The 13,088-nt window shown below is 36.6% G+C and overlaps 1 protein-coding gene across 1 annotated transcript; it reads right to left on the bottom strand.

Moving 5' to 3' along the window:
- Positions 1 to 6,479: 6,479 nt before the first annotated feature.
- On the bottom strand, positions 6,480 to 10,691 carry LOC132700926 (uncharacterized). Its single transcript, XM_060668519.1, has one exon. The coding sequence runs from the start codon at positions 10,689 to 10,691 to the stop codon at positions 6,480 to 6,482; it is 4,212 nt and encodes a 1,403-aa protein (XP_060524502.1).
- Positions 10,692 to 13,088: the final 2,397 nt, after the last annotated feature.

The raw sequence follows: 13,088 nt of genomic DNA, 5'->3' as shown, positions 1-13,088 counted from the left end.
AAACACCGTAACTAAAGCACCGGAAATCTTGTGACCGCATGTAACAAAGATAACGTGTTATCGATCCTTGTATAATTGAGTATTTTAGCGTAGAACGCTTGTTTCTACTGCCTAATCTAAAGTACCCCATTTTGCAGGAATAAGACAGAAAGTATCACTTTAAGATATCAACTTGGTATATTGGTCACGGGTTTGGGAGAGATTGAATGTTTTCGGTCATTCAGTGAATGAATTCGTACTTCTTTATAGATAAAGATAAAGATAGCTTTATTTCCATAAATCTTGAGTTAGATATTGTCAGTATAATACAAATCTATGTAATATAACATTATCTTACTATAATTAATTAATAATAATAATAATTAATAATGTCAGATAAATAACAAATACATAGACAATAACAAACAACGAATACGTATCACAAGAAAGAAAATCCTTAATATTGTAATAGTCGAGGCGAAGCAATTTGTTTTAAGAGTGTATTTGAATTTTGTTTGACTAACTATCTCCTTTAGTTAAGGTCAGAACAAGAGGGAGTTTGATATAAGATGAATCGGTGTTTAGGTATTTGTATTCGGTCTTAAATTGTACTAAATATCTGAGTTTCTTGAGAGCATATAGAGAGTCGAGTTGTTCTGTACATAGGTGGTTACAATTTAGAAAGAGGCAATAAAGAGTAATGTGAAAATAGATCTCGACATGAAAAATTCCACGGTTTAAATAGCGTAAAATGCGTTTGTGCATTCTAAAGAGTTGCTCCCCAACATATCAAGGCGTATTTAAGGCAGGAATAGACATAGGAAAAATAGTACCGACGGAAAAGAAACCTGGTGGCGGAGCTTCCATATGACAAACCAATAAACCGTTTTTTGAGAAAGTGATGCACCTGTTCGAACAGGAAGGTCTTGAGTCTACATAAACTAGTATCAATTTATTAATTCCTGCATAATGTTTCCTTTGTCTGATAGTTGTCTTTTTTCCAATGCTAAGTTGCTCAGACGATGCTGCAGAAAGGGTTGAAACTGCATCATAAGCAAAAAGGGAAAAGTAAGTATGGGAGAAAAAAGAAAACACAATAAAGGACCGAGTAAACTTCCCTGAGGTACACCGCAATTCAATGACCTAGAGTGAGAGACGTATTAAAATCCTAAGGTATCTCGCAATTTGACCAACTGCGTACGATCCCCAAGAAAAGACCTTAAGCAATTTAAGGCGTTACCTCGACTACCATATTAACAAAGCATGTCCACTAAAATGCCAACATTGACCAAGTCAAATGTTCATTGTAGATCGAACAAAACTCATGATGCTTGCTACCTTTCTTCTAACTCGCCAAGAATATGCTTATATAAATAGAGAATGGCATCCTGCGTTGCTGGCTTTCTTCGAAAACCAAATTGCATGCCGCACAAAACTCTAATTTCCAAAAAAATTGAAAGTCTTGAATGCAATGCTCTTTCGAAAAATTTTGAAAAAACAGATAGTAGTACTATAGCTCTATAATTTGAAATAATTGTTGCACCGCTTTTTTATAGAGTGGTGTGATTACCGCATTTTTTGAATGCCGGGGAAGGATCCATCCAAAAAGGAATGATAATTGAAATATGTCATTGGTTCTACAATAGTGTCGACCACTTGCCTTAACAAAACAAAAACTAATGTTTTTAATAAAATATAGCACGCAACAGTCACTCGTTTTTTAACCACTCGCTTGGCTGCCCTCCGCTGGTGCCAGACAAACTCGTGATAATATTCTAATTTCAAATTTTCTTGATCTCACCTTTCGAATTGTTCGAATTAATAGTTAATTATTTGAGGATGTCATTTAGAATACATTTCTATACTTAATATAGAGGCACATATTTGGTCGAGTGATAATTTTTGTATAATGTCAAAATTAACAGAAAATTTAAAAAAAATCATCATAATAAATGCTCGCTTTTGTTGTATTTTGTATTGCCTGCATATTTGAACTTTGAGGTCGGAAAAACGATACGTCAAAGAAGAACAACAAAGTTAATATTCGATGCATACTTTTTGTTGGCTACATATGGACCAGTCTGAGTTATCGAATCAGCTTCGATCGGCAACCGATCAAATTTAATAAAACCTGACGAAGGTAAAATTTAATTTCCCATGAACCCCTGTCGAGGGCAAACGAGGCAGCAGCGGTCTCACCTCATTATAAGCTTTTCCAAAATTCAGCGATAGTTCATAAATGCAACGTAAAGCGGGAGGAAAAGGCGAGCTCTTTATAATGACCGAATGATCATCTCGAGAGCACTCTCCCAAATTGAAAATGGTAATAATATAAAGGCAATGCTAATAAATTCACAAAGGGACCGATCTAAAAAGCGCAGTATTAAGCTATTCGCTGGTTATAACCTGCCCGATATTCGAGTTCGAATAATAATCTCAAGATAAACCCTCCTCGATGAAATTTTCGAATCTTGGGGGAATAAAATACTTTTTGCTGATGCGAGAGGTTATTAATAATTATTATTTGGAAAAGATTTTCCGGGTCCATCATTTCAAATCTCTGCGACCCTTTCTCTTCACACTTTTATGAAAAAATACTTAAATGTATATTTAATGTTTGGAACGTAGCGACATGGATAATCAGTTTTACTGATTATCCATTCATTTCGTTTCCGACATATTGATGATTCTTTAAATGATTTTTGATTAACATCCGAAAGTTGGCTATTTTGGAGTAGGGAGTAGAGAAAATTTTGCAAAATTTTTCTTCCATTACATTATATATACTAAATCCAGAGTTTTTGAAGATAAAATGTCTTTGACGCTTCATCGCACAACAATATTTTTAACATATTTAAATTCCAGATTGAATAATACAAACAAAGGAATATTTCCGCACAACCTTTAATAGGAATAAGCCTTTAAAAAACAAAAAAAACTCGTTACACGACAGGTTTTGGTTGTGGCTAACTGCGTTGGAAAACTCAATTACTATTAAATCTCGCGAAAAGAAGACCAATTTTATTTATTCAACTCCACTACCATGCAAAAACAAATGCATCCTGGAATTGTAATGCCTTCTTTATAGAGGTGGGCAGGACCTGAATAATTTAATTAGCTCTAATTTTTCAATTAGGAATTATACAAACAATTTATTTATGGTTTGGAGACAAATATATAAGTCGAATCGCTAGATGGATTGAGTCCTGGTTCTGGCGCTTGTCGCTCTGCCCTGGCTACTAATGCCATTTATTATTGTCGAATAAAATCTTTTTGATAAGTGGAAAGACTTTTTTTCTTTCCTAACTCTAGACTACCTTAGTTAGATTAAACTTTCTTTTGTTTTCACAATTTGGATGATTTATATTTAATATTTCCTGTGGGTCATGTTACCTGTAATAAAGTGCTATTATAATTATTATTTCTTTGCAATTTCTGTATACTGTTTTTGTTAAAGTTTCCCGTTATTATTATGCAAGCGTTCCACGTTTTTCAAGGCAGACTATGTCGGTATAATTTTTGAAGTTTAGGTTTTGGCATACAACGTAGTTTTTTAAAAAAACTTGCACAGGGCACTGTAATACTTTTTACAAAACTTCTGAATTCCTCCTGCGTCGGTTTTTGCTGAGTCGAACTTGCTAACGTTTCGCCAATCATCCCGTTGGCTTCTTCAGAGCTTTGTTTATAGATTTCTACAGATCTTCGGATTTTTCGTGGGTAGAAGAATTGATTACTTGCAAGAATTTTAGTTTTATCGAACAAAAATTTATGTCCGGTTTCATGATGGTGTTCGGCAACAGCTTTAGAACTTTTGATATGTGGTCAGTGATATTTTGAATGTAAGGGAGGATCACAGTCTCAAATGTAGGATTGCTTTCATTGCTATTGGAATGTTGTGGTGAAGTGTATATTTTGATCGAAGGCTTAATATCTTTAATGTGGAAATTATTAGAGAAAAGAGCAGAGGTAAGGTGTTTTAATTCTGGGTTCAGTGACTCTGGCTGAGTGAAGCCTCAGCAAGATCGACTCAGTAAAAACCGACGCAGGAGGAATCCAGAAGTTTTGTAAAAAGCATACAACGCAGTCTTTAACTCAGACGTTTCGTTTATCAAAAGTAATATTAATGGAAAATTTTTGAATAATCATAAAGTAGAATTTTCTTTCCATTTTAGGATTTAAAATCAGCTCATTGTTATTCGATATACTTTCTAGAACCCTTAAATTCCGTTAGCCCGGCTGAAGATATCAATTTATACAAATTTCTGTCATTATGGAATTATTAAAGAACTTTTTTCTTTAGAGTAGACCGATAATCAGAATATTATCGACAATCATACTTTGTCAATAACTGTATCCAGATTTTTGTACTTAGATAACAATTTACTCTAAGGGTTATCGAAAGGGAATATTTGGAATTACGTGAAATGTGAAATAAAAATAAATTGACTTCACTTCTGCTCAACGCTATGCGCGAGTCATGAAAAATTCTGAAATTAGTGAATTTAGATTCAATTAGAAAATAACTTGGAAAAAAATGCTTGATTTTAAAAATTAACAGATTAAAGGATAAAAAAGTTTCGTGAGAGTGAAATATTAAAAGGTTAGCAGTGACGAGAAGTAGATAAAACATTATGATACGAAAAGTCACACTGTAAATTCTTATTTGTATTTTAGAAGCGTATAAAACATGATTCATACTAAACAAAGATTAACGCTGCAGTCATTAGTCAGAATCAGCTACACAAACTATATTCCCATTTTCGTGCGAATGCGCTTATTTCAATAATTTCTCTGCTCGCAATTATTATAACTCGAAATGCTATTCAACAACTTCGAATTTCGTGGGAAATGTTGGTGAAGTTTTATTGGCGGTTCTTTAGTAATGATTAGAGAGTCGTTCGGTGAGCAAGTTCAATTTGCAAAATATCTTGACCGAACATCAAGATTTGTAACTCAATTTAGGACTTCGGTGGTCGAGTCTTGACACTATACAACAGTGAACTCGATCAAAACTGGAATAATTCCACCATATTGCACTTGAGATAAATATGAATTTTTAAGTGTACTTCCTTGCAATAGTTCTACTTACCTATAAAACAAATTCTGTAGTTGGAACGGTATCCTAAAATCTAATTTAGTCATGCACGACGTGTCTGTCTTTTATAATTACATATCAATCGTTATAAAGGAGCACTTTCCTATTTTCTCATAATCTCCTTTCGCTATTACGAAACCATTTGAAAACAAGTAAAGATAACGATAAAGATTATTTAGTAAAAACTGAAAATAACTTAAAGCAAGATACAAAAATGTTTTGGTCATATATAAATAACAGAAAGAATACAAAAGCGTTTCTGTCTAAAATAAGCTAGAATTGGGTAACTGCGTCAGACTCCCACCACTATTTTGTGTTTGAGCCGAATAATACTCATTTCTACATTTCATCTAATGACTTGAATAAGAGCGTCGAAATCAACAATTTTTCTAAAGAATGAATCCGTTTTAGATCTAAAAGAAGGACCAGGGGCAAAAGTAGTGTTCAACTTTGACAATGCCCCTCAATATTATTTTTAATAAATGTTTAGCTAAGAGTACATTTCCAAAACGTTGGACAGTTGAACAAATCGTACCAATCCTGACGTCCGGTGATTCCACCGAAGTAACTAATTATAGGTCTATCGCGCTCCTATTTCATTTTGACACCATTTACACCCAATTATTTTTCATGGTAAAAACTGACATAAATATAAATCAACATGGATTTCACAAGAAACGTACGATACTTACAAACTTAATTCATTTTATCCATAATATTAATGCACTATGACTGTGAGACCTGCGGTGTGCACTAATTTTTCTAAGGCTTTTAACGATGTCTATCACTCCACTTTGGTAAAAATGGTGGGAAACTTCGGTGCGTTTGTTGCAAAGTTACCAAACCGATAGAACTCAGAACTAAGGGGCCCCACTTGCGACCCTTGCTTTTAATATTTTTATATTTTATATTTGTTTTCAGCATTCAGTACCAGCTTCATTAGTAGATGACTTAAAAGCAAAAAAGAAATCTATTCTCAATCTGACATTTTGGATCTCCAGAATGATCTGAGGTTTACAGTCTATTTTAAAAATCACAGTGTATAGAACCTCTATACACCTTCGTGTGTGGACTGTATCTTGCTCTCGTACCGTCAAACGCACTTTCCCTTGTGGTGGTCAGTTCGGTACTGGCGCGCTGGGCGGCATCCCTTTGGCTGCACAAACGGTCTGGCACGCACTTGGACCGTGATTGATGCATGATAGTCACGTGACTCTGGCGTGTTCACACATAGCGGGGTTTCACATATAGCAACGAAAACTAATAGGTTCTTAACATGCCCCCCGCCTAGAAAGAATGTAAGTTGTTTCAAAATGAGAAAGTTCAAACTAAACACTTATTACAATGGTCAAATGAAACTTAAACATGATGACAAAGTGTCAGGTAGAAAAATGAAAAATGTAATTTAAAGGTTAGTAATTGGAAGCGGACACAACTTTAGGACAGCGCGTTTTATCACTCCCGATGTGGTCTTGACTGAAACGACGCGCACAATATTGTCACTACCTGGATGAAGTTCAATTATACGCCCTAGCCGCCATTTGAACGGGGGTAAATTGTCATCGCGAACTAAAACCATTGTACCAACTACAAGATTATGCTGATTCTTTTTCCATTTAACTCTTTCTTGTAATTGACCAATATATTCCTTCGTCCATCTTTTCCAAAAGTGTTGTTTAAGGACTTCCAATTGTTCAAAGTGAGAAAGACGATTCAAAGGAATATCCTGTACATTTGGATAGGAAATTGATTGAAGTGAACGACCAATTAATAGATGAGCTGGAGTTAACACCCCTAGGTCGTTTGGGTCAGAAGAGAGTGGCGTTAGAGGTCGAGAATTCATTACGGCCTCTATCTGCGTGAGAACTGTGTAAAAACTTTCAAATGTTAAAAGGACATTAGATAGTATTCTTTTGATGTGATGCTTCGCTGATTTCACTCCTGCCTCCCAGAGACCTCCGTGGTGAGGCGAGTAGGCTGCTATAAAATGCCACTGTATGTTTAAGTCCAATCCGCACTGATTTTTTACAGAATCTGAGTTGTTTCTTAAAAAATCGCCCAATTCTTTCAACTGATTACTAGCCCCCTTAAAGTTGGTACCATTGTCAGTATATATGTTGGTTGGTCTACCCCTGCGAGCTATGAACCGTTGAAATGTCTCTAGAAAGGCTTGTGTTGACAATTCAGTGACAAGTTCGAGATGAACTGCCTTGCTAGTCAAACAAATAAAAAGTGCGAGATAGCATTTTTGTATTTTACATCCGCGTCCCTTGCGATCTTTTATTTGGAAAGGGCCGGCGTAATCAATGCCTGTGTCTGAAAAAGGTGGCCTTGGTGAAATTCGCGCCTCTGGAAGATTACCCATTATTGGAGTCGGAATAGTGGGATTAAATCGAAAGCACACAATGCATTCTCTTACAATGCGCTTGGCAAGATTTCTACCTGCGACTGGCCAGAAAGTTTCCCTGATATGGGAGAGAAGTAATTGTGGGCCGCAATGCAGAAGGACTTTGTGTTCGTACCTAAATAACAAGTAGGTAAAATGATGTTTTGAACATAAAAGTGCTGGGTGCCTTTTATGAAATGGGTATAATGAATGTTTAAGTCTACCTCCTACACGAATTAGACCATCGTCAAGAAAAGGGGTCAAGCTAAGAAGTCTGCTTTTTGAGGAAACCTGATTTGACTTTGAAAGTTCATGTATTTCCCTTGAAAAGCTTTCGCGTTGAGACAACTTGGTTAAAACTTCCTTTGCATGACGGAGTTCGAAGATTGTTAAAGGTTTGTGATGTCCCTTGGAAGACTTTGTTTTGCATGATTTAATAAAGCGTAGACAATAAGCTGCAACTCTAATTAGACGCATGAAGGATGAAAATCGGTTAAATGGGAAAAGATCGTTGTGATGTATCTGAACAAAGGATTGAGCTATCTTTCGAATTTCTGGAAGTTCCGCGAATGGAACTGAGCTTCCGCAGGTAATATCCTTTGGCCATTTATTTCCCGACTCTTGAAGCCAACTAGGTCCATGAAACCAGAAGGATGCTGATAAGATGTCTTGTGGTGACATTCCACGTGACAAAATATCTGCTGGATTGTGCTCAGTTGGAACGTATCTCCAATCCTCACTTGATGTTAAACTCTGAATGATAGATACACGGTTTCCAACAAAAATTTGAAGACTGTGCGGTGAGCATCTTAACCATGCAAGCGCAACTGTGGAATCACACCATAAAAAAACGTTGTCAATTTTTAATGTAATTGACCTTTTAACTTTTTCATATAGTTGTGACAAAAGTAAAGCACCGCATAGTTCTAGTCGTGGGATGCTGAGAACTTTGAGAGGGGCAACTCGCGATTTGGAGGTTAAAAGTCCAACTTGAACATTGCCCACTGCATCACTCGTACGTATATAAATGCAAGCACCGTAAGCGATGTTCGAAGCATCCGAGAAACCATGAAGTTGAATTGAAATAGGATTTTGGCAGGAAATGTTTCTGGAAATTTGCAACGAATTTAATTCCTGCAATTGTGATCGAAAGTTAAGCCATTTTCGACACAAGTCTGAAGGTACCGGCTCATCCCACGCAAGTTTTAAAGTCCAAAGAAGTTGAATAATTACTTTGGCCTTAATAACCACGGGACTTACAAGACCGAGAGGATCATAGATTTTCGAAACCTCAGATAGAATAGTACGCTTTGTCACCTGTTTTGCCGATGCTGGCAAATTGATGCGAAAATGCAAAGTATCTGATTCGCATGACCATAGCATACCCAGGGTTTTGCTTGTTTCGAATGAACCAAAAAAATACGAATCCTGGACTGGCTGTGAAGCCTTGATCCTTTGTAGTAATTGCTTACTGTTGGATTTCCATTTCCTTAGCTCGAAACATGCTGATTTTAAGATTGATGAAACGTCCTGACACAAATGTACTGCCTCTTCGAAACTGTCAGCTCCAGATAGCAGATCATCGACGTAGAAATCCTTACTGATGACTCGAGATGCATGAGGATTCAATGATTCGTATTCGATAGCTAACTGTTTTAAGCAGCGTGTGGCTAGAAAAGGAGCACTTGCCGTGCCATAAGTCACAGTATTAAGAGAGAAAGTTTGAAGTTCATCCATGGGATCTGCTCTCCATAGAATAAGCTGCAAAGGATGATACTCCTCTTGGACTAATATTTGTCGGTACATTTTACAGATGTCTGCAGAAATTACATACTGGTGTTGCCGAAATCTTAGCATGATGGAAACCAGATCATCTTGTACCACAGGCCCAACCATCTGGATAGAATTGTAGGATACACCTGATGAAGAGGGAGCTGAGCTGTTAAAGACTACTCTAAGTTTCGTAGTAGAGCTATCCTTCTTTAGAACGCCATGGTGTGGTGAATAGTATCTAGGTTTGGAATTGGATGAAGCAAAAATTGACATGTGGCCTAGATTGTGGTATTCGGTCATAAAATCTGTGTACATGGCCCTTAATATGGGATTTTTCGAAAGTTTGCGTTCCAGCTGCAAGAATTGGTTTGTTGCCTGTAACTTGGAATCCCCTAAAACTTCTGATGATTTCTTAAGTGGAATGGCTACAGTGAATCTACCATTTGAACCGCGCTTAAAATTATCAGAGAAGTGTTTTTCGGCTTGAAATTCCTCATCCGACAGGATCGGCTCACTTGACAACTCTTCGATTTCCCAAAACTTGGCTAACTGCTTTTGAACATCTAAAGTGGAGAGATGACAGAAAGAATGATTTGGGGTGGAAATGCCTAACGGACCAGAAATGAACCATCCTAATCTACTGTTATGTAGAATAGGCTTGTGTGACCCGAGAGATATCTTTTCATTATCAAGTAAATCCCAAAATGTATCTGCGCCAATTAGAAGATCCACTTGACCTGGTTCATGGAATTTAGGATAGGCTAACTGACAGTGGGATGGTATTTCTAACTGGATGGGATCGAAATAGCAATTCGGTAATTCACCCGTAATTTGTGGGATAACTAAACAAGTTAGTTGTCTTGAAAACTTGGAATAACAGGATTTGAATTTGACAATGCATGAGTGTTTTATGCTGGAATTGCTTTGACCAATGCCTAAAATTGAGGAATTGAATTTGTGTTTTTCGATACCTAACTTGTTAACAAATTCTGAAGTAATAAAGTTGGACATTGAAGCACTATCAAGAAGTGCTCTGCATAAATGTTTTTCACCATCAGAATCAAATACTTCAACTACCGCGGTGGCAAGCAAAACTTGGCTTTCGGGGTAGGAATTGTGTAATGTTACCTTACCTTGAATAGGAGTTTTCGATGATTCGGGTTTTGAATCAGAAGAAGTAATCGATTCCTTTTCCGATTCAGCTTGATGCAATAGCGAGTTGTGTTTTTGATTACACTGCCTGCAGTGACCTGAACGACACTTTTCAACAGGATGCCCACTGTGTAAGCAATTGGGGCACAATTTTAAAGATTGAACTGTTTTATATCGTTGGTCAATGGACAGTGCTAGAAACTTCGGACATTGAAAAATGGAATGCTGTTCTTTGCAATGATAACATGCAAATGTCTTCTTTTCATGAGAGGAATAAAATGCTTTCTTTGGTTTTCCTTTGTGCATTGAAACTTTGTCAAGAAAATCAGCGCGATTTGAAAGAAATGATTTTAATTCTGATAAGGTGGGCAGTTCCTCATTGAACTCTAGCTGTTCCCATTCTCTTATCGTATCGACATCTAATTTGCTCGTTATCAAAAATATGATCAAAGGATCCCAAAACTGAGTTTTTATTCCTAAATTTTCAAGTGAACGCATGTTTTTTGAAATGATATCGACTAAATTTCTAAAAGAATTTGACGAATCAGATTTAATATCATGAATGTTGAAAAGAGCCTTAATGTGATTGTGAACCAACAAAGGCTTGTTCTCGAAACGCTGACATAAAATGTCCCACGCTACATCATAATTTTCGGAGGAAATATCAATGGATTGGATACACTGAACTGCTGGCCCTTCTAGTGAAGCTTTCAGGTAATGGAATTTTTCGATAGAATCAAGATATTCACTTTTGTGTACAAGTGAGACGAAAGTATCTCGAAATTCTTGCCATCGCTCATATTGACCCGAAAACTTTGGCAGTTCAATGGTAGGAAATTTCGCATGTGGTTTCCGGTGAAAATTTGAATTTTGGGGAACATTGGCAATGATGGATGTGCTCGAATGAGTTTCATCTTCCGTTGAATTTCTGTTGAAATCATTGTGCGATGAAATGAACTGTTTTGCTTTCGAAATTAAAGCAAAATACGAAAACTCAAATTTTTCCAACTCAGATTCCGTGAAATCATTCGAATTTAAGCCCTCAAGTTCAAACTGAATTTCAGAAAATTCCGAAAGTAAATTCGATTCAATTTCTTTCAAGCGTAATTCAATTTCGAGTAGTGTCGCTCGATTAGGATTTTCAGTTTTCGCGGCATGAAAATAATTTGAAAAACGCGTTAACCTGCTTTTTATGCTAGCCCGTTTTCTTACCAAAATTTGAATTCGAGCATTTACTTCACCATCTTCGGTATCTGGGCTGGCATTTTTTGAAATTTTTAAAATCAAATCAACAATGAATTATTTTCAGAATTTTGCGAACTCGATATCACTGAGATGCACTGAAATCTCGATCCTAATGCAACGTAAATGACTCTTTGAATTAAATTTACACCAAAATTGCATTTGCAGTTTTTCCAAATGTAAATTGGCAAATTTCTTTACGATTGGAACTCCTTTTTACAAAAAAATTCAACGATCTTTGGATGAAATGTACAATTTTGTTTGGAAAACGTTGATGAACAATGAATGAATGGACGCAAATAACTATACGCAGTCGATCGTCAGTTTGTCTTAGAAAACGGAAAACTTTGGCACTTTTTCCGATTGTCCGTAACGCGAACGCACAACGCGATGAAACAGTTCCGACGGCGACAGTTTTCTGCATGCAACGAGGTTACCTTGATTTTGCTGTCCGACGGCGAGTTTGTTTTTATCGTTGCGACAACAATCTCTCACCCGACTGAATACAACTTCAAATGCTTGTCCAGGATACGCTGCTGGATGTGAAGACTCTTGAAAAAACCAATTGACTAACCGAATCCGTTCAATGAACCGTGAATCCGAATGAATAGCCAAGAAATTCTTGTTTCTGTCCAAAAATCCGATCGAATGGACCAAAAAATGTATAGAACCTCTATACACCTTCGTGTGTGGACTGTATCTTGCTCTCGTACCGTCAAACGCACTTTCCCTTGTGGTGGTCAGTTCGGTACTGGCGCGCTGGGCGGCATCCCTTTGGCTGCACAAACGGTCTGGCACGCACTTGGACCGTGATTGATGCATGATAGTCACGTGACTCTGGCGTGTTCACACATAGCGGGGTTTCACATATAGCAACGAAAACTAATAGGTTCTTAACACACAGAGTTTTTTAAATCCCAATAAATTCCAAGTAATACAATTTACAATGAAAAGGAACATATTAATGTTGCCTTAAAACTCGATAATAAGGAACTTGAAAAAGTTCCTCGGGTTAAAGATTTCGGCACCATCAGTTTACATTTGAAGCACATGTAGAAAATATTGTAAAGCAAGACTTGAGAAATCTTGGTTTTGTATTACGTAAAGTAAAGGCTTTAACAGCCACAAATCAGTCATTCTAATTTATAATAGCGTCATCAGATCAATCTTGGAATGCTCATTTAGAAATCTATATTTTAGATTTAATAGAGATGGACGATACTATTCGTATGAACATAACCTACAGTTTTATGAATTGAAGTCACTTAAAACACGCAGAAATTGCTCAGACTTAATTCTTCTTTATAAAATTCGAATCTTCAATCTTATTGAGTCATCTTCCTATTCAAGTCACTTATCTTTTAGTCCTTACCAAGTGCGCACTATGCTAAGCTTTTTTATAGAGAGATTGAGATCTTACTCTCCGCTTATTAGATGAACAGCTAATATACGGGCTAAATT

Source organism: Cylas formicarius, unplaced genomic scaffold, assembly GCF_029955315.1.
Source record: "Cylas formicarius isolate icCylForm1 unplaced genomic scaffold, icCylForm1.1 PGA_scaffold_4__25_contigs__length_36172078, whole genome shotgun sequence".
NCBI lineage: Eukaryota > Metazoa > Arthropoda > Insecta > Coleoptera > Brentidae > Cylas > Cylas formicarius.
The sequence above is the reverse complement of the archived record's forward strand: the minus strand, read 5'-3'. Positions and strand labels throughout refer to the sequence as shown.